This window comes from Lolium perenne, chromosome 7 (assembly GCF_019359855.2).
Source record: "Lolium perenne isolate Kyuss_39 chromosome 7, Kyuss_2.0, whole genome shotgun sequence".
NCBI lineage: Eukaryota > Viridiplantae > Streptophyta > Magnoliopsida > Poales > Poaceae > Lolium > Lolium perenne.
In genome coordinates, this window is record NC_067250.2 from 54,364,262 (window position 1) to 54,384,726 (window position 20,465).

Here is a 20,465-nt window from a genome sequence, read left to right on the forward strand (position 1 = left end):
TCACGTAGTAAATAAACATACAAATACTGCATGATCAAGAATAGGCTAGCCACTATCCATATGGAATATGTACATAGAAGTCCTCTAGGACTGTTGGAGACCCTGATTCACTCGTCTCTGAACATAATCAAGTGAGCAAAGGTAAAGATAAAAAACCTGAGAAGCAATGGCAAAAATAATCGAAGGCCAAGTGCAGGATGTAAATAAAATAGTACAGAAAGAGTGGGAAAGCGGGAATCAGTAAGAACCTGGTATAGGTAGAGGACTGAAACAGGGTGAGAGCTGCTGATGCATCCCAGCAATTCTCGGTACGCCCATAGGAGCAGTCAATGAGCAATGACGGGGACTTCAATTTCATCAACAAAGAACGATGATGTCCCACCCAAGGGCGAAGTCTGCGGAATCTCGAGCAGGGTCACGGCGGCGGAAGGCTTCAGGTGTGGGGAGGACAGAACGTAGCTGTTCTCAAGCAGCTAGCTCCAGCACCAGGTGTGGGAGGACAGGAACAGAGCTGCGGTCTTACTTCCCAATAGATCTCAAAAGGCCCAACCCATGAGGACAGAAACACAGATGATGTACTTAAGAGAACACCTGAGGGTCTTACTTCCCAATAGAAGGCCCAATCCATGAGGACAGAACCACATAGGACCTACTTAAGAGAACATCATCAATGCATTATTTAGTTCATATCACTCAAAATGCTTCTGAAAGCAGAACTCATATAGCTATGGCCTGACATACTTATGCCACAGCATCAAAGAAAAATAAAAAAAAAACCACTAGTATTTCAAAAAAAGTGAAGAAGATATATAGTATCAACTGGTTGTACAGTACAGAAGAGTAAGGGCTTTGTTAACCAACTTAAAACTTCAGCTAGCTTTATCTCTCAGAGAACTATCTGAACCGATCACATTACAATGTTTTACAAATGCTAAACTTAATATATGCATATCAAATTGTGGAAGATCCCAACCTACACATAAGGGGATCTCACGTATCGGAAAGAGAGTACCGTACTGAAATGCAGTATTGGAACATACAAACACGATGCCGCATCGTTCTTCGGCTTCTCGGATATCCACCTCCGTCCAATGAGCTACTCTACATCATCAAGATTGCACCAGCGTCACTTGGAATCAGGGACCTGCAGTTCGACCTGGTGATGGGAGTGCACCCCATTCGAAACTGGTGCTGTGGAGATGGCTTCGTCTTCCTTCTCCTCATCTGAATCCAGCGTGAACTGCAACGGCATACCCTCCATCTGCACCTCCTTGCCCAGCATCCTGTACCCGCTGGACGGGCTGGAGGAGACGACGGCGGCGTAGGCGACCGCCCCCGCGAGCACGAGCAGCGCGAGGTGGCCGTTGAACTGCAGCGTGGCGACGGAGCGCGCGCGGTGGTAGTCCTCGTGGGTGCGGCACTTGACGGTGTAGTCGGCGCGGGACTCGGCGTGGAGCGCGCAGCCGGTGGCGATGGCGTTTGTGAAGAAGGAGAAGCCCATCTGCACCATCCAGGTGCCCTGCAGCGCGAGCCCGGCGGCGCGCGCGAGGCGGGGCGGCGCGGCGTCCGGGCTGTGCGCGGCGAGCAGGGTGGCGCCGAGGCAGACGGTGACGGGGACGAGGAGGAGGTCGAAGTACTGGTTCTCGATCCCGGCCGCGGTGGAGGGGCGGCGGTGCGCGAAGAGCAGCAGCTCCTGCGCGAAGGCGGCCGCGAGGAGGAGGTCGAGGAGGTGGGGCGGGGCCGGGGCGGGCAGAGGGAGGAAGGGCGCGAGGGCGTAGAGGAGGAAGAGCGCGGCGGCGGCGAGCGTGGGTAGGGAGAGGTGGTGCGCGGAGAGCAGGGCCGAGAGGAGGCAGAGGGTGGAGAGCAGCGCGGCGAGGAGGTGGCGGTGGGCGTGGTGCGGGGTGGTGGTGGGGAGGAGGCGGCGCGGGAGCGGGAGAGGGGGGAGGCGGAGTGGGAGGGCCTCGAGCGCCGCCAGGGCCAGCAGGCCCAGGCCGGCGGCGGAGTAGGCGAGGAGCCCCGGCATGTGGTGGATCTGAGCAGTGGGTGAGAGAGGCGTGGCAGCGACGACGTGGTTTTGGTGATGGGATCGGCGCGGGAGTCGAGTCAGCGGCGATTCGGTTGGGCCGGCGGTTGGCGGCTAGCGACCGGACGCCGGCACGGTTGACGAGCTGACAGGGGTTGTGTCACCTGCTCGTGCTCGTTAGGGCATCTCCACCGGCGCGACGGGCAAACGGACGCTTTGTGTCCGTCGTGACCGGAAATGCGTCGTGCACCACCTCCAGCGGCGCGACGTAAAGTGACCGGGCCGTCCGCGGAGACGCAAACCTGGCCCAAATATACGCCAGATTTGCGTCTCGGCGGACGATGCGCGGACGCGCAAAATGTCCCCTCGGTCCTCGCACGGGTCCGCCTGGCAGCGGCACAACTGCTTCGTCTTCCGCGGCATTACTTCCGGACGGTGCGCTGCAGCCTTTGCAGGGCCGCGTTAATGGCGTGCCTCGGCTTCCGCGAGCGTGCGCAGCGTCGATGCGTCTTCTCCGCCAGTACTGGCACCGAGGCGTCGCTTCGGCAGTCTGCGGCCGCGTTAATGGCGAAGCCTCGCGTGCCGCGCGTAGTAATGGCGATGCCCCGCGTGGCGCGACCGTCGCCCTGTCTCCGACCTATATAAACAGGGGCGCGAGCATCTCATCTCCTCCCCACTAAACCCTAGCCGCCGCTGCCGTAGCGCCGCTTCTGCTCAGCCCTAGCAGATCCACCATGAGCAGCGCCGGACGCGGCCAGGCTGCCGCGCCTCCACCTCCAGCTTCACCTCCCACTCCACCTCCCCTGGCCTCGAGCTCCGACGACGGGTTCGACTCCGACGACAGCATCGACCTCCTCCACCCGGTCAGGGACGCCGCGGCCCTGGCTGAAGCGGAGAAGGAAGCAGAGGAGGAGCGGGCGGCCCATGCGGCTGTCGACGCCAAGTTGGAACAACGCAGGCTGGCGGCCGCCGCTGCAGCAGAGGACTCTGACTCGGAGATTTCTTGGTCCTCCGATGACCCTGATGCGCCTACGCCGGAGGAGAAGGCGGCGGAGCAGAGGGCCATCGTCGAGTCTTTCGAGACGCTGAAGAACGACGCCGCCAATGCGAGGCTGGAGCAGGCACTGCAAGAGGAGGCGGCCCAGAAGCAGGCGACGGAGCGACGCAACGACGGTGCCGGCCCGACAGGAAGCAAGTAGTCTAGGCCTATAGATCTACTTTCTATAGTTTTTATGCATTCATATGTACTGCTTTAAAAGTTTTTAACTATGTTGCAATTCAAAAAAGGGTCGCCCCGGTGGAAGCACACCCAGACGCAAACGGACGCGCGGACAAAATATGTCCGCGGGGCGACGCAAACGGACGCTCGCGACCACTATTGGGCGTCCGAAATGCGTCGTCCCGCTGGAGATGCCCTTAGAGTATGTCTAACATGCCCGTTATTTTTCTGCCCTGTAAAACATGAGACGGTTCTGTATCAAAAAAATGCTCAGGCATGAACCATTTCGTCTAGCAGACCCCGTATTTCATCCCGTATATTTGAAAATTACAAACCCCGAGAAATTTGTTCGATAGTTCATCAGTTCATAGGTAGATCATACTTACGGAATTTACAAAATTGCGTGATCCTAATGATCGCGACTTCTACGAAGCGATCTAGTCGTCGAGGATGACGACTGTCGCATTCTGCTATGCCTCCCGCGCCTCCATATCCTTCACGGCGGCGATGGCCTGCGCCTTCTCGTCTGCCTCCCCCCTCTCCTTGTCGGCTTCATCCTTCAGGGACGCCGCCACCGCCTGCAAGAAGGGGGGTCTTCCCCCTCCTCCGCCTCCTCTGCATCCTCTTCCTCCTCGCCGGCTGGCGACGCTCCTCCGCCGCTGGTGCTCCCAAGCCGCGCCTCCCATGCCGCCTTCGCCCGACGGTGCTGCTCCCAATCGGCGCGCCATTTGTCGAAGTCGACGCCGCTCATCGGCTTGAGCGGCGGATCGGCCTTGTAGTAGCGCCCGCCCGCCGTGAACTCGCGGAGCTTCAGCGGCACGTAGAGGGCGCCGGCGTACCTGCACGCCGCACGCCGACTCCCGGCGGCGGACAGCTTGCAGTGGCGCCGCCACGCCTCCTCGAGCGTGTCCGGTGTGCGGGAGCGCTTCGATCCGGAGGCGGGCGGCGCGGTACTACCGCGGCGTGCGGACATGGCGAGCGGCGGTGCTAATGCTGCGGCGGAGCGTGCGGATTTTCTCGCTGGAGCGTGTGCGGGGAGGCGGCGGTGCACGGCGGAGCTAGTGTTGCGAGTGAGGGGTTCGACCCTCACTCGCACCTACACCCTGTATTTGTAGGGGGCGGCGGTGGGGTTTTGATGGGGCCCGTATTCCGCCGATACGGGCCAAGCCAAATACGGGGCCTGCTAGATGGCCCAAACTGCTCTCACCCCCTATCCCGTCGGAATTTTACGGGGTGAGCGCGTTTTAAGGGGCCTGTTAGACATGCTCTTAGGCATCTCCAACACGCCGACGCAAATCGAACCTCAAAATTGACTGACCGCTTCCGTTTCCGTCGATCTGCGGACATCGAAATGGTCGTCAGTTCAAGATTGTCCATTTGCGTCGGGGCGGCCCTAGCGGGCCGACACATTTCGTCCGACGAGGCCGACATGTTGTATATTTTGAAAGTAGAGAGAAAAAATGTTCACCATGATAGACCCGATTGAGATACTCACATTTCTAGGTAAAATAGAGATTTTGAAATTAGTGCAACATGTTGAGACTATTAAAAATACAAACTGCGAAAAATATATCCAACCTAACTTTTAAAGTAGGTACTTCTTCTTCTTCAGGGAGACGCTTCCTGTGTCTTCTTCTTCTTGACGGAGGCGCTTCCTGCTGGTCACCTCCACGAAAGAGCTACTGGTGGTCGACGCGTTCGACGAGCTTGTGTCCCCCTTCGACGAGCAGTTATTGGTGTCTTCGTCGTCATCGGTGCAAGCATGTTGCGCCTTCGCCCGGGCCCTTTCCTCCTTCTTTGCCGCCGCCGCTACCTCGGTCGCCACCTCCGCCTCCACCTTGCATCTTCATCCTCTTCTTTTCCTCCTCCTCCTCCTCCTCCTCGTCATGGTCGTCGTCGGCAATGGCGTCCCCTCCTCATCCTGGCCATCATCGGCGACGGCCTCCCCCTCCTTCTCCTGGTCGTTCGTCGGCGGGGAGCTAGAGCTGCTCGGTGTGGCAGTTCTATCCCACCAATGGCGCCATCCCGGCGGCTTCACCTCGCTCAGTCGTAGAGATGAATGGCGTCGGCCGGTTGGAGATCCTTATGCGCGGACGTAGGAGTCTTATTGAGCGGGGATTAATGATGGTGCAGATACCGAAGAGAGCTGCGGTTGCTCTTTCGCGGCAGTTCGTGCATCGATCGACGCGGTTACCACTCCGGTGATTGCACTTCCCAGCAGTTTTTGTGCTTAAATTCGCGCCGGCTCAAGCCAGGGTCGCTGCCAGGCAGGCCACGAGAGCGAGAGGACGCGCTGCGCGACCGCACATCGTCCGCAGAGACGGAAATGTGACATATATTTGGCCGCGTTTGCGTCTCTGTAGACGGCCTGGTCACTATGCCTCACCCCATTGGAACAGGGTGTGAGTGCATTTTTCGACCGCGCGGACGCAAACGGTCGCTCAGCGTCCATTGGAGATGCCCTAAGTGAATACGTGTTCTGCCTCGGAACACGAAGTCTCGAAAGGCACATGCAAAGTCCGGACACGGAACACCGTCTCAGGCACAAACCCCACGGGCCAGGGCCCAACCCCATCTCCATCCCAATCCCGCCTCGGCCGCGTTCGAACCTCCGCCGCCGCCGCCGTTGCAGGGATGTCGCTCTGCTGCTGCAGCGCTGGAAGCCGCCGCCTTCTCCTCCCACGCCTCTTCCTTGGCCAGCACCACCGGCTCCGCCGCCCCCTCCTCCACCTTCGCGGCGCCTCAACCGCGGCCGCCGCGGCCTCTTCCTCCACCGCATCCCTCTCGCCGGCGCAGCAGCGCCAGGTCTCCCTCTATGTGGACGCTCTCCTCGAATGGAACCAGGTAGCTCTTCAAACCTCAAACAACAGGCTCTCACAACCGTAAACCCCGGTAGTAAGTACTGTAGCTAACACGGCCACTACGTTCTCTTCGCTGCGCAGAGGATGAACCTTACCGCCATCACAGACGAGGCCGGGGTCATGACGCGCCACGTGGCGGACTCCCTCGCGGTGCTGCCGCCGCTCGAGCGCGCGTACACCTCCCGCGGCGGCGACGTTGCCGGCATCAGCCTTATCGATGTCGGCTCTGGCGCCGGGCTACCCGGACTCATCCTTGCCGTTGCGCGGCCAAGTAACCAAATACCTCTGTTTCTCGATTGTTAAATGGCGATGGCAGACGTGACTGCATTTCTCAATGCGATATGAATTGGTCTCGTTTGCTTCAGGCTGGAAATTCACACTGTTGGAGTCGATGCGGAAGCGATGCACGTTCTTGGAGCATGCAGTTGAGCTCATGGAGCTGTCGAATGTGGATGTAGTCTGTGACCGAGCTGAGGTAAGCTGTCTTTGAGCTGCGATGGATTTGTGGCTCGTTCGGGCAGCCCCTGGCCTGTAAACAATTTGGTGTACTTTTACGTTACTACTAGAGTTGGAATTTGATGGTTAATGTATGCTTATAATTTCTAGTTTATCAAAAAAAAATGATAGCATGGAAGTTTCTCAATTGAAGGTATATTGGTGGGAGCAATTTGTTTCCGAACCTTTATCATGAAAATTTACCTGTGTTTTCCCAAACCAGGTAATGGCACCGCTGTTATATTTTGACTATTTTACTTATATTCACTTATAGGACAGAACGTTGGCCAAAGTCATGATTTCAGAGAGGCGTTTGATGTAGCAGCTGCAAGAGCCGTTGCAGAACTCAAAGTTCTAGGTATTTTATCACGTAATAATATTTTTGGGGTCGTTAATGAGACCGACCACATATAGCGATTAATCCTAGTTTTCTCCTTTGCAGCCGAGTACTGTCTCCCGTTGGTCCGTGTCGGTGGTTTATTTATAGCTGCTAAAGGGCACGACCCTCATGTAAGTTGTGGCTATTTGCCTATTGCTCATTGTCTAAATTTACCAGCATATTGGCTATAACTCATGTTCTTCAGTTTCATATTTTGTTGGTATAGGAAGAAATAAGAAGTGCAAAAGCTGCAGTTCATACACTGGGTGCATCCATGCTAGATTTGTGCAATGGTACGATGTCTTCTTTGGCTTTATGCATTTAGCTTTGAAGATTGTGAATGGCGCTCAGACAGTTACAGATGTATTCTCCTCAGTTTCATGCTATGGTATGCATCTAGTAGCTATCTGAAATAGATCCAAGAAATAGGTGAAATTATATCCGACAAAAAGAGAGATAGTAGCCATGTTATAAGGAAGATATAGAGAAAAATAGATCCAAGCAATTAGCTATGTTTTTATGACTTACTGGCACATGCTGACATGGTAGATGATATTCAGTTAGTGACCCACTTGAAAGCAGGAAAAGGAGCTAGTAGACCTAGCTTTCTTTGTTTACCTACTGGCTTCCCATTACTAAAGTTACTCTGAAATATATCATGTTTGGTATTTTATCAGCATACCAATCTGCATGTGTTCTTGCATGATCCTGCAATAAACTATTGAATGTGGTTCATGCTTATCAGAAGAAACTGTTGTTGGTCTGATCCCTGTACTAGTTATTGATTGTGTTTAATCCATGTTTATCAAATAGTAGATGCAATGTTTGGCCTTATCCGATGATCCCTTTACTAATACATGACTACGTTTGATATCCATGTTGATAAAAAAAGGAGATGCAAACTGTTGCTAATTCATGACTGTGATAGCCATATTGATAATAGGAGTAACACAAATTTTGACCTGGTCCTTTTACTAAGTCCTGGGTGTGGTAGACACAGAACGATAAAGATCATCTTAAGCCTTTTTATATCCACAGTTGAATCAATGGGACCTCATGGCCAACGAACGGCAGTTGTATACCTAAAGGAACGCGCCACTCCAAAGAAATACCCTCGGCATCCAGGTAATCCTGAGCTTCCTTTGTGAAAGACAGGTCATTCAGTAAATTTATTATTGTTGAGGGCTTAAGCATGTACTTGATGCTATCCAGGTACTCCTTCTAAGACACCATTATGAAAGCATGTTGACTGTCTTGTAGAAATACAATGACCAAAACTCGATACATTGGCTGCTCTCCCTCCTCCGAAGGACATCCACTGGAATGCAATTGCTCTTAAAGCGTGATAGAAGTACTTAGCTACCTGACATCTATTATTTTCTCATGCAAATTATATTGTGCTACACTGAATTAGACTTGAAAAGCCGTAATGTTCGTTTTGTAAGCACAAACATTGCATGTTTGTTGTTTGGAAGGAGACTGGTTCCTTACTCCATGTATGGTGTATCTGTAGCAAAAGGGAAATTCAGATATTCTACTAGAGAATACTGTTGTGTTTTATTGTTGACGCCGCGTTTCTCTGGAGAATAGAGAAATCGAGGTTGTCTTCATCTGATGCAGAATGTCATCCGGGGAAATTGTATAACTGGATTGAACCAGAGTCTTCAACTGCTACAACTCGTACAACTTGTTTAAATAAATTTGTTGTTCGTGTCGTACTCCAACGACTCTTTCCATCCATTCTTGCAACTAAACTATCTTTCTTGCAACTAAATCAAAGTTATTATACTCATGCGTCACCACATACACATGGCCATATCATTGTTATCAGAAACATCCCTTCACCAACTTGCGAAAAGGCAACATTAGACTATTCAAACCGAGTAGAGCGAAACTTCTTCCCTACTACCTTCCCAGGAACCGGTCACCTTGCTGCTGATGCACATCATAGACAGTACTGACCATTACAACATGCAACAGTCACGGAGCTAATTTTATTCGGAAATAGCGTCTTAGCAGGCTCCGGCCGGCTGACCAAGTAGTCCTCCATTGGACTCCTCAAAACCTTTATAACATTAGCTGATTTTGTATCCTTAGCTTCATTCCATCTTGCCGAGAGCTAGCTAACAATGGCCACCACCAGCATCGCGTCCCCTATCCTCGTTCTCATCGCCGTGCTCGCCGTGTTGCTGCCGGCAGCGAAGCCGGTGTCCGCTGCCTTGCCGGACATCAAGCCTCTACTCTCCAACCCGTGGTCGGCGTTCAAGAACTTCTCTGACTGCCACTTTGGCGACGAGCGGAAGGGCCTCGCCAAGCTCAAGGACTACCTCGGCCACTTCGGCTACCTGCCGACGTCGCCTTCAGAGTTCAACGACATGTTCGACGCCGACATGGAGCGGGCCGTCCGGACCTACCAGGAGAACTTCGGCCTCGAGGTCACCGGCCAGCTCGACGCCACCACGCTCGCCAAGATGATGGCGCCCCGCTGTGGCGTCGCCGACGTGATCAACGGCACGTCCACCATGATTAAATCAACGGTGAGAGGAAGGAATCTCTACTCCTACTTCCCGGGCCAGCCGTCGTGGCCGCGGTCCAAGAAGAGCCTCACCTACGCCATCACGGCCACCTCGGAGACCACCATCGACCGGGCCACCCTGAGCGCCGTCTTCGCGCGGGCCTTTGCGCGCTGGTCGGAGGCCACCACGCTCAACTTCACGGAGACGGCGCGGGGCTCGGACGCCGACATCACCATCGGCTTCCACGGCGGCGACCACGGCGACGGAGAGGCCTTCGACGGGCCGCTCGGCACGCTCGCGCACGCCTTCTCGCCCACCGACGGGCGGTTCCACCTCGACGCGGCGGAGGCGTGGGTGGCGGGCGGCGACGTGTCCACCGCGTCGTCCGATGCCGCCGTCGACCTGGAGTCCGTGGCGGTGCACGAGATCGGCCACCTGCTCGGGCTGGGACACAGCGCCGTGGAGGGCGCCATCATGTACCCGACCATCACCTCGCGCACGCGCAAGGTGGACCTCGCATCCGACGACGTCGTCGGCATCCAGAGCCTCTACGGCAGCAACCCCGACTTCAAGGGCGTCACGCCGGCGCCGGCCACCAGCAGCCGCGAGATGGACAGCTCCGACGTCCCTGGCGCGCTCTCCCGCCTGTCGACCCGCGTCGCTGGCATTGTTATCGCAGCTTGGCTCGCGCTAGTGCTCGAGTCGTGGTAGTACGCAGTTCTTCGATTATTTACCGACCAGCGATTATTTACCGACCAGCGACCATTAGTTTTCAGTTCTTTTTACATTCTGTTGTTGTTAGGTGCGTATGTGATGATAGATCAGATAATCTTGAAAAGAAAAAATATAGGGCAGAGCAATTCTTACTTGTATAGAATTTTTTTCGTATGGATATGGATGCGCCCCATGTGGCCATGTGATATGAGTTTTGCAGAACACGCGTTTTGTTTTTCATCATGCTAACTGAGCAGGCGTATAGAATTGTTGCTTGATTCGTCTCGGCGGTCCGTGACACCGAGGCAAGAGGCGCATACGCGTTGTTTGCAAGCTTAATGACATAACGAAGGGTAAACCAAACAAGGTCCTGCTTCGTGTATTGTCTGATTATCTCATTCGACTACGTCTTCTGTGAGAGAAGATTAAAATCTTGTTCGTTAATACTACCTCTAGGTCTATTTTTTCAGAAAGTCAAACGAAGTAAAGTTTGATCAAACTTTTAGAAAAATTTATGAACAAATATGATATTTTGTAGGTACCATATGAAAATATATTTTATTATCTATCTAATGATATTGATTTTTATACTTTTCATGTTAATAATTTTTGATAAAAACTTAGTCAAATTTAATATAGTTTAATTTTCTGAAAAAAAAATAGGCCTTAAGCCTTGCGATGGAGGTAGTAACTTGTGTGGCAATGCTTCCACGGTAGGGGTCCTCCTACCAGGGGAAAATGTTTTGCATTGTCATGGTGATTGCTGATTGGCCGGGCCAATGCCATGTTTGCCCATCTTTCGTATCAAGCAGACAAACCCCTGATACAATTAAAAACATACAAAATCGCATCGAGATTTTGAGAAGGTTTCAACTAGGTTTTCAAGAAGTTCAAGATGAGGTTTAACCTAGCTAAACCCGAAAAAACTCGGACCAGTATTGATTATTGACCGACCATTATTTTTACTTACTTCTTCTTTTGCGAGCATTTGATTTTTTGCTCTTTCACGTTATGTTGTTGTTGTTGTTAGCACCTGTCATTAGCTGGGTGTGCAAGATTAGTTAGATACGTGATTGTTAGTAGATGTACAAACTGGAATCTTATACAAATACGATGATGATGGTGTGCCCATGTGGTAGCATGAGTTTTAGCTGAATACGCGTTGTCGCCATTGTTTTCTAACGGTGCTATAGGCTAACAGACCAGGCGAAGAACCACATGCTTAATTTGTCTCCGCGGTCCATGCCAAGGCGAGAGGCGTCATATGTGCTTCTTGCAAGCCTAATGACATCAAGCTTACATTTTTCTTTCTTTCGATAAAGACATCAAGATTACAAGGGGAGTAAGTCCATGGGAAACTAGTTCCTCCTAGCTCCGTTTAGTGTCTGATGATTATCTCATTGCAAAATTTGTTTTGCAATGTCATGTCGATTGCCGATTTTGTGCCGGGAATAATAATGAGATCCAACTCAAAGTCAAGGAAAGCGGCCTAGCGTTGGAACGATCATGCTTTGAAAGCTCAACCTCATGTCATGTTCGCCCCGGGTTAGTATCAAGAAGAAACATACAAAATCACAAGATTTTGTTAAGGTTTCTACTAGGTTTTCAAGAAATTCAAGATGAGGTTTAACGTAAACCCGAATAAAACTTGGACCAATATGAAGCACCATTAAAACTACATACAATATCTATATGAAATAAGGAAATCATAGTGAAGCAATGCATAATTTATAAATTTATGAAAAACTATATGAACACGCTGAAAGCTATAAAACTCGAATCAATAAAAAAAAATTTGTGGATAGTTTCATGAATGTTTCATCTAGGTGTCAAAACATGAAAAAATTAAATTTGAGTAAACATAATCAACATTATTTTATTTGAAAGATCTAAGATGGTGGCAAAAAATGGAACGCAAGTTCGGCAGCTGATTCAAAACTTGTGGGTTGTTCCTAGTTTTAAGAGCAAGTAAAATGCATGGATTATTTGGTGAGAGAGAAAGAGGTAGAATGTGGGTCAATTTCGAGAAAGCATTGGTTTTAAAAAATATAAAAATAAAGGATGATGTGATGATCTGTGCGAACATATATAATCGTATGTTTCCATTGAAGATGGATCTAAGGTTTCTATTCGATATGTTGTCCATCTCTCGAGTAAATGTGAGAAAGGATACAGATCAAGATTGCAACCTTTAGAAGAAAAAAAAGGAAAAACCTCAAGTCCAAGCCATTACAAACTACTTTACAAGACCGTGAAAGCCCAAACTTTGTTGGGCTGCATTTACTGTGATGAAAGCCACAGGCGAAATCAAAGCTACATGCAATACCTCTGTAGAGCAAATGAGGCCTTACACCCCTAAAAAAAAGCAAATGAGGCCTTACCATTTTATCTACATACATAGTATTTATAGACCATGTCCATGTTCTAAAAGAAAATGTATAGACCATGTACACTTTTTTGTCTAAGAATATATGAGATTACTGTTTTCTGAACCCTGGGTGCTAGAAATGTATGAAAAACATGCAACGGTATTTTTCAAAAAACAATCCGGTCTGTTCACATCAGCATTTGTGTAATGTAAGTACTCTCACCGGTCTGTAATAAATGTCAGGAACTTAGTACAAAACATGTACTCTCTCCATCTCCAAAAATATTTGCTTAACTATTTCTTGATACATATACATATAGATATCTTTTAGTTATAGATATATTCGTATTTAAAAAAAAGTTGAGCAACTCTTTTTTGAGACAGAGGTAGTACAAACGTAGTAAAAAATTTCCAACACGTACTTATTATGAATCGAATAGGAGTATTAACTAGTAGTACAAAATCTCCGACATTTATTATGAGCAGGAGGTAATAGCATCGCGATCCCTTTTAATTGACCCAGTAGAGGGAGTGCAAGGAAAGAAGTAGAACACGTGCACCTAAGACTAGCCACAATGAGAGTATCATAAGTAGTATCATGCATGCCATGTTGGCAAAAATCTGATGTGACGCACCAATTAATGAGGTGAGAGATGAGAGTGATATCATAATATGATACTGTATCATAGCACGTAAAACTAGAAAACTTAGTGGCAAACACATCATGTACATCAATTTGCATTGAGATTCTACAAAACATTAAATATGATGATACAATGATACTACCTTATGATACTATGCATTGTGAGGATACTATCATAAACTAGTATCATGTGCATGATACTAGTGTATGATACTTCCCATTGTGACTAGTCTAAAGCAACCGAGTCGAGCTGTTTGATGCGAGGTTCGCCATGCATGAATGCGCGTGCGCAGGTGAGCCTCCGCGCGCGACGCGTGTTATTTTCAGCCGCCGGCCACCATTCACCTCGTCTGCTGGCCGTGGAGAGCCAGACATGATTGATGTACCCAAAGGAAAATAAAAAGGGCGGCGGCTATACCTTATCGACGGCAGAGGGCACACACCGCAAGCAGTTTGTTCTCGCGAAGAAAGCCTCCCCTGAAGAATCGATTCGCTCTGACCCGCCGCCCATCCGGGAAGCCCCGTCATCACAGTTTGGTCTCGTTTACTACCTCCGTCCCGGTTTATAGGGCTTGCGCGTATTTCTAGGTCGTAAATTTTATCAACATAATACAAAATATATATCATTAGAAAGGTTAGATGTCCTACTTCTAGTGATATAATTTTTATACTATATAACTGATATTACGTTGATCAAATAAGCAACCTAGGGATACGCGCAAACCTTGTGAACTGGGATGGAGGGATTACCGAAAGCATCTTGTCAAACAAATAAGCATCTCTAACTACCCGACCATATTACGGCTACTAAACGGTCACCGACATGTGGGCCATGTGTGACTCCTGGACCCACAGCTCGGTCTCACCCAGCCAGGAGACGAAGCTTCCAGCCTCGCGATTCCCGGTCAGCGCGTCGCCCTGTTCCATTCCAAAGTGCGAACCGTGGATGGTTCTAGAGCGCGTAGGAAGCGTCATGTAATGGCTGTGCATCCCTCCTGCCCTCCGCCATAAGTTTTCCAATTCTCCCAGCTGTCTTTCGCACCACCCAATCCCATTCCTCTCTTTCTCTTCAATTCCCTCTACGGAGTATAAAAAGTTAAAAACACCAGCTCGGCGACCACACCACAAGAGCTACGTATCAATCCCAAGTATCCTTGGTTCCTAAGCCATTCTTCTGTCAGCGACGAACGAGCGGTGATCGGTTGACGGACAGCATGACGTCGTGGGCGGACCAGTGGGACACCGGCGCCGACCCCAGCCCCCGGCGCGGCGGCGACGGGAAAAAGCAGGGCGGCGACCGCGTCGAGAAGACCAAGGCGGCCGCGGCGACCGGGCTCAAGAAGGTCAAGGCCGGCACCGCGCAGGGCTTCCAGTGGATCAAGGACAAGTCACTAGTAGAAATATGGCCTTTTGCACCGGTTGGTAATGGCCATATGCACCGGATGGCCAACCGGTGCAAACCATCCGGTGCAAAAGGCCCCCCCCTTTTGCACCGGTTCGCTTACGAACCGGTGCTAAAGGGGTCTCCACGTCGGTGGCGCTGAGGCGGGGAGCTTTTGCACCGGTTCGTAAATATCTATTTGGTGCTAAAGGGTCTGCGGCGAAAAAACGTCCCAAAACGTCGCTGCAGAAAAACACTTTTTTTTGAATTATTTTCTACTCCCTTTTTTTTTCTTTTTTCGGAATTTCTAATATTTTAGTTATTTCACAAGGTTAGTCTCTAACTAACCTTATCTCTAATCCAATTACTTACTCATGCTCAAACTTCCCGCTCGGTCACCCATCCTCCTATTACTCTAGCACTAGCACGCTTAACTTCCAAGTTCCTTTCCATCCCGCATCCAAGTGCTTCGCGCGCATGTATGTGATAGTATTATCATATCAATCCTATTAACATGTCGATCGATGTCATATTTCTTTATTGTTCGAATTTCAAATAATTATTTTAATAAACCAAAGTAATATTGTAATAATAATCTTGAATAAATAAATAAACATTAACTTTATAATTTGTATTATTTTTAATTATTTTTAATTTTTTAATTTTTAATTTTTTTTTTGCCAAACATAAACCTAAAAATTTGAAAATCTTATAATTTTCTAAAAGTAATAGCAATCTTTATGCAGGATGCAATTATTAATTTTAATTTTAAAAAATAAAAAATATGCAATCCTAAATTTCTGGAAAAAAACTAAAATCTTCCTGCTTTCATATTTTCATTTGGAATTTCCAAAATCTAAAAATTAGCTAACCGGGTAAACCTAGGTGAATTCGGATGTAATTTTTTCCCACGATGATTTTGATATATTATACGTTTTTTTTCGACGTCGTATGCAAAAGTTAATGCGGTTTTACCATTTTTCAAACATTTTTTGCAATAAATGTGAAAATTCAAATTTGTTAATTTTCCCTAATAGTAGGTTGCATAACATACATGAATCTCAAAAGATTTTTTTTTTGAATAATCTATCATTTTCTTTTCTATTTTACAGTGTTAAAAAAGGCGATCCACGGGGGGGGGGGGGTGGAGGTGCGTGGGGAGCAGAAAAACCGGTGCAAAAGAGTTTGTGGCTGACGCCAACCCTTTTGCACCAGTTCGTGTTACGAACCGGTGCAAAAGATCCCGCACGAACCGGTGCTAATGCCCCCTGGACGTGCTAAATCCGGTGCAAAAGCACTTTCGAGGACAGGATAAAAACCCTTGTTTCTACTAGTACCGAAAGAAGAACACCGACGGTGGTAAGAACAGTAAGCAGCAGGGCGGCGGCTCCCAGATAGCGGGCTACTAACGAACCGACCGATCAGGACGATATGAGACGTTCGATTATACTGGATGTAATTAAGTAGTACTCATTACGCAGATTGGGCTGGTCATATAGCTTGCTGTTCGTGTGTGTGTGTGTGTGTGTAGCGGACCGCAGTAAGGTGGCAAGCGGCGCTGGATGCAGTTCCTAGATTTCTTTACTAAATATGATCTAATTCTGATATATTCCATAGCCCTTCACTAGTTCTTCTTTCACGGGAGATCTTCGAAACCCTGCCCGCTGAGATGCTTCATCGGGATGCATCAGGAGACGGACGATGAAGTTCCGGAGAATGTCTTGACGCGACTGCTCGATGTTGTTTGAGTTCGTCGTTGCCGGCTTCCTGCTTCCTCGCCAACCTCTGTGGTTTCCGCGACACCGACAACACCATGCATGGGTGACCAGATTAAAATTAAATTAAAATCCTGATATTTTATTGTTTCAGAGACTGGATGTAATTGATAATATTTGCTTTATCAAAATAAAATCTTATCTAGCCCATACTCTGCCATATACCGTGCCCTCCCGCCGGTTGCTGCTCCAGAGCTGTTTCAAGTATGTGTAGTCAAGGTTTGGAAAATGTTAACATGAGCATAGAAGTTGGGAGGAAAGAAATAAACACATGTTGAAATGTCTTGACGAAAGCTTTCAAGCACATAACTAGGTCACCGAGATGTCTTATCATGGAACGAGTAAAGAGTACTGAAACGAGATCGAACTATGTATAGATGATACAGACGATCGAATCTCGGATAAGCTCTCAAATGACACGAGGAGTCCATCAACGCTGCCATTGTCGAGCTCTCCTTCCGGTCGGCGGCCTTGGAGGAGCGTTGCCGCCAGTTCATGGCGGGAGAGCGGTGGGCGTGTGATACGTCCAATTTGCATCACTATTTTATATCATAATTTGCTGTTATTCATTGATATATTTCATATTGGGACACAATACTTATGTTATTTCATCTATTTTGCATGTTTCATCATTATTGGAGGATCGAACACCGGAGCCAGGATTCTGCTGGAAAAAGCACCGTCAGAACGCAATATTTCGGAAGATCAACTCTGGAAGGAAATTATACCAAAAATCCTATTTTTCAAGATGACGAAGGAAGCCAGAAGGAGGAGCCAGGAGCAGCCAGGGTGGGCCCACACCCTAGGGCGGCGCGGCCCAGGCCCCCGGCCGCGCCGGCCTATGGTCTGGGGGCCCACGACCCTTTTCGCCTCCTTTTCTTCGCCAAACCCTTCGTCCCGAAGACCTAAGCCACGAGAGGGTACCTCGCGAAGAGATTCTGCCCGCCTGCGGGGCGGAGAACACCAGAGAGAAAAGAGCTCTCCGGCGGCAGGAATCCACCGGAAATTCCCTCCGGGAGGGGAAATCGACGCCATCGACACCGTCATCGAGCTGGACATCATCGCCATCACCATCATCATCATCTCCACCATCATCACCGCCGTCATCACCGCTGGACACCGCCACCGCCGTAGCAATTTGGGTTTGATCTTGATTGTTTGATAGGGGAAACTCTCCCGGTATCGATTTCTACTTGTTGTTGATGCTATTGAGTGAAACCATTGAACCAAGTTTATGTTCAGATTGTTATTCATCATCATATCACCTCTGATCATGTTCCGTATGATGTCTTGTGAGTAGTTCGTTTAGTTCTTGAGGACATGGGTGAAGTCTAAATGTTAGTAGTGAACTATGGTTGAGTAATATTCAATGGTGTGATATTTAAGTTGTGGTGTTATTCTTCTAGTGGTGTCATGTGAACGTCGACTACATGACACTTCACCATTTATGGGCCTAGGGGAATGCATCTTGTATTCGTTTGCCAATTGCGGGGTTGCCGGAGTGACGAAACCTAAACCCCGTTGGTATATCGATGCGGGAGGGATCGCAGGATCTCGAGTTTAAGGCTGTGGTTAGATTTAATTCTTAATTACTTTCTTGTAGTTGCGGATGCTTGCAAGGGGTATAATCACAAGTATGTATTAGTCCTAGGAAGGGCGGTACATTAGCATAGGTTCACCCACACAACACTTATCACAACAATGAAGATTATTTAGCCATATGTAGCGAAAGCACTAGACTAAAATCCCGTGTGTCCTCGAGAACGTTTGGTCATTATAAGTAAACAAACCGGCTTGTCCTTTGTGCTAAAAAGGATTGGGCCACTCGCTGCAATTATTACTCTCGCACTTTACATACTCGTACTTTATTCAACTGTTACATCAAACCCCCACTGAATACTTGTATGTGAGCATTTACGATGAATCCTTCATCGAAAGCGCTTGTCAACACCTTCGCTCCTCGTTGGGATCGACATTCTTACTTATCGAAGATACTACGATACACCCTATACTTGTGGGTCATCAAGACTATTTTACGGCGCCGTTGTCGGGGAGTGAAGCGCTATTGGTAAGTGGAATTGGTAAGGAAAACCTTTCTTGTTGTGCTGATTTTATTTACACTTTTCGCTGCTATAAGTCATTATGGAGAGATCTTCTGTTCATTTTCTATGGGGGACATCTACTAATAGTGCCACGGGAGTGGGTGTGGCGCCAGGTGCGGACGTGATACCATATAAATTACCTATGAAAATTATTGAACGTGTTATGGATAACCGCTATGAAGGGGATGGAAGCTGTCCATCCTGGTGATCATTCTTGTTTTTGCATGAATTATGCGGGTTATTCAAATGTGCAGGTATTGCTATGGATGAAGTGAGGAAGAAACTATTCTCTTTGTCGCTGTCCGGTAAGGCGGCGCATTGGTATAAATTACTGGATAATGGGGATTCTCTTGAATGGAATGATATTGTGCCCCGGTTTTATTCTAAGTTCTATCCTCCAAGTAAAATTCATAAGGATCGGAATCGCATATATAATTTTTGGCCTCATGATGGAGAGAGTATTGCCCAAGCTTGGGGGAGATTGAAGTCTTTAATGCTCAAATGCCCCATTCATGAGCTTCCTGGTAATGTTATTATTGATAATTTCTATGCAAGATTTTCTTTTCAAGACAAGACCTTCTTTGGATACTTCTTGTTCTGGATCATTTACACGCAACAAAGAAGAGTTTAAAAGGGACCTTCTTGATCGGATCCAAGAAAATGCGAAGGTTGGGAGAACGACAAGGATAGAGAATCAGGTATAATTTATGATTATAAATGCATTGAAGCTTTTATGGATACTGATAAATTTCGTAATATGAGTGCTATATATGGTCTTGATTCTCAAGTTGCTGTAAATCTTTATAAAGCTTTTGCCTCTCATTATGAATTGCCAAAGAAGAATTTTGATAAGTATCATGAACCGTATAAAGATAAAATTTATTCATCTATTAATAAATACGTTGTAGTTGAAACTGCTGATCATGTTATTCCTGAAGTTTATATTGAAAAAACTCCTTTCCCTGCTAAAATGAAGGAGTACTCTGTTATAAATAGTGCGGTTCATAAAAGTGAAAAGAAACCTGTAGAACCTGAAGAACAAATAAAAGTTGAACCTGCTGTTGCAATAGTTAAAGATCTTGTGACTGAAAATGTGGAGGATGGTCATATTATTTTTTGTGAAGATGCTTCTAATATTGTTTCACATCCTAATAAACCCAAACAAGCTAGTGTTCCTATGATATCTGTTAAAATTGGTGATCATTGTTATTATGGATTATGTGATATTGGTGCAAGTGTTAGTGCTATTCCGTATGAGCTTTACACGGAGATTATGCACGAAATTGATTCTTGTGAACTTGAAGATATTGATGTGGTTATTCAGCTGGCTAATAGAGAAACTATTTCTCCAATTGGTATTGTTCGAGATGTGAAAGTTTTATGCGGTAAGATTAAATATCCTGCTGACTTTTTGGTACTTGGTTCTCATTGCTAGTGATTATTGTCCTATTATTTTTGGTAGACCTTTTCTAAATACTTGTGGAGCTATTATAGATTGCAAGAAAGAGAAAATTTTGACTAAATTATTTGGTGAATCTTATGAGTTTAACTTCTCTAAATTTACTAAAACTCCTTAGAAAGCTGATTTGCCTAGTAATGATTTGAAAATGGAGCAATGTGCATCTATTGTTCTTGTTCCTAATAATCCTTTGCAGCAACATTTGGAGGATAAGCGAGAGCGAAATTTTTAGGAAAGAAAGAGATGAGCTTGAGGAAATTTTTCTTCGCCAACCTATTCTCAAGCATGATTTACCGGTGGAAGATTTGGGTACAACACCGCCACCAAAGGAAGATCCTGTTTTTGATTTAAAGCCTTTACGATAATCTTAAATATGCTCATATTGATGATAAGAAAATATATCCTGTTATTATTAGTTCTAAGCTTTCAGAGATTGAGGAAGAAAGGTTATTGGAAATATTGAAGAAGCATCGAGGCGCTATTGGCTACACTCTTGATGATTTGAAGGGGATTTCTCCGTCTATATGCCA

General features: G+C 47.7%; 3 protein-coding genes across 4 annotated transcripts; 2 read left to right on the top strand and 1 right to left on the bottom strand.

The window, feature by feature from the left end:
• Window positions 1-785: 785 nt before the first annotated feature.
• LOC127317485 (uncharacterized) lies at window positions 786-2,181 on the bottom strand. The gene has a single exon (XM_051348037.2). It carries the CDS (start codon window positions 2,021-2,023, stop codon window positions 1,127-1,129), a length of 897 nt encoding a protein of 298 aa, XP_051203997.1. The 5' UTR covers window positions 2,024-2,181; the 3' UTR covers window positions 786-1,126.
• A 3,628-nt stretch (window positions 2,182-5,809) lies between these two features.
• Window positions 5,810-8,713, top strand: LOC127317484 (uncharacterized). 2 transcript variants are annotated; one of them, XM_051348035.2, is made up of 8 exons: window positions 5,811-6,086; window positions 6,185-6,374; window positions 6,469-6,578; window positions 6,878-6,956; window positions 7,041-7,108; window positions 7,204-7,270; window positions 8,016-8,102; window positions 8,190-8,713. In XM_051348035.2, exons 1-8 carry the CDS (start codon window positions 5,877-5,879, stop codon window positions 8,213-8,215), a joined length of 837 nt encoding a protein of 278 aa, XP_051203995.1. In that variant the 5' UTR covers window positions 5,811-5,876; the 3' UTR covers window positions 8,216-8,713. The 2 variants fall into 2 exon arrangements, with proteins under 2 accessions (XP_051203996.1, XP_051203995.1); XM_051348036.2 differs by lacking the exons at window positions 8,016-8,102; window positions 8,190-8,713 and having other exon boundaries at window positions 5,810-6,086; window positions 7,183-7,270.
• A 273-nt stretch (window positions 8,714-8,986) lies between these two features.
• On the top strand, window positions 8,987-10,450 carry LOC127317483 (metalloendoproteinase 2-MMP-like). Its single transcript, XM_051348034.2, has one exon. It carries the CDS (start codon window positions 9,107-9,109, stop codon window positions 10,202-10,204), a length of 1,098 nt encoding a protein of 365 aa, XP_051203994.1. The 5' UTR covers window positions 8,987-9,106; the 3' UTR covers window positions 10,205-10,450.
• Window positions 10,451-20,465: the final 10,015 nt, after the last annotated feature.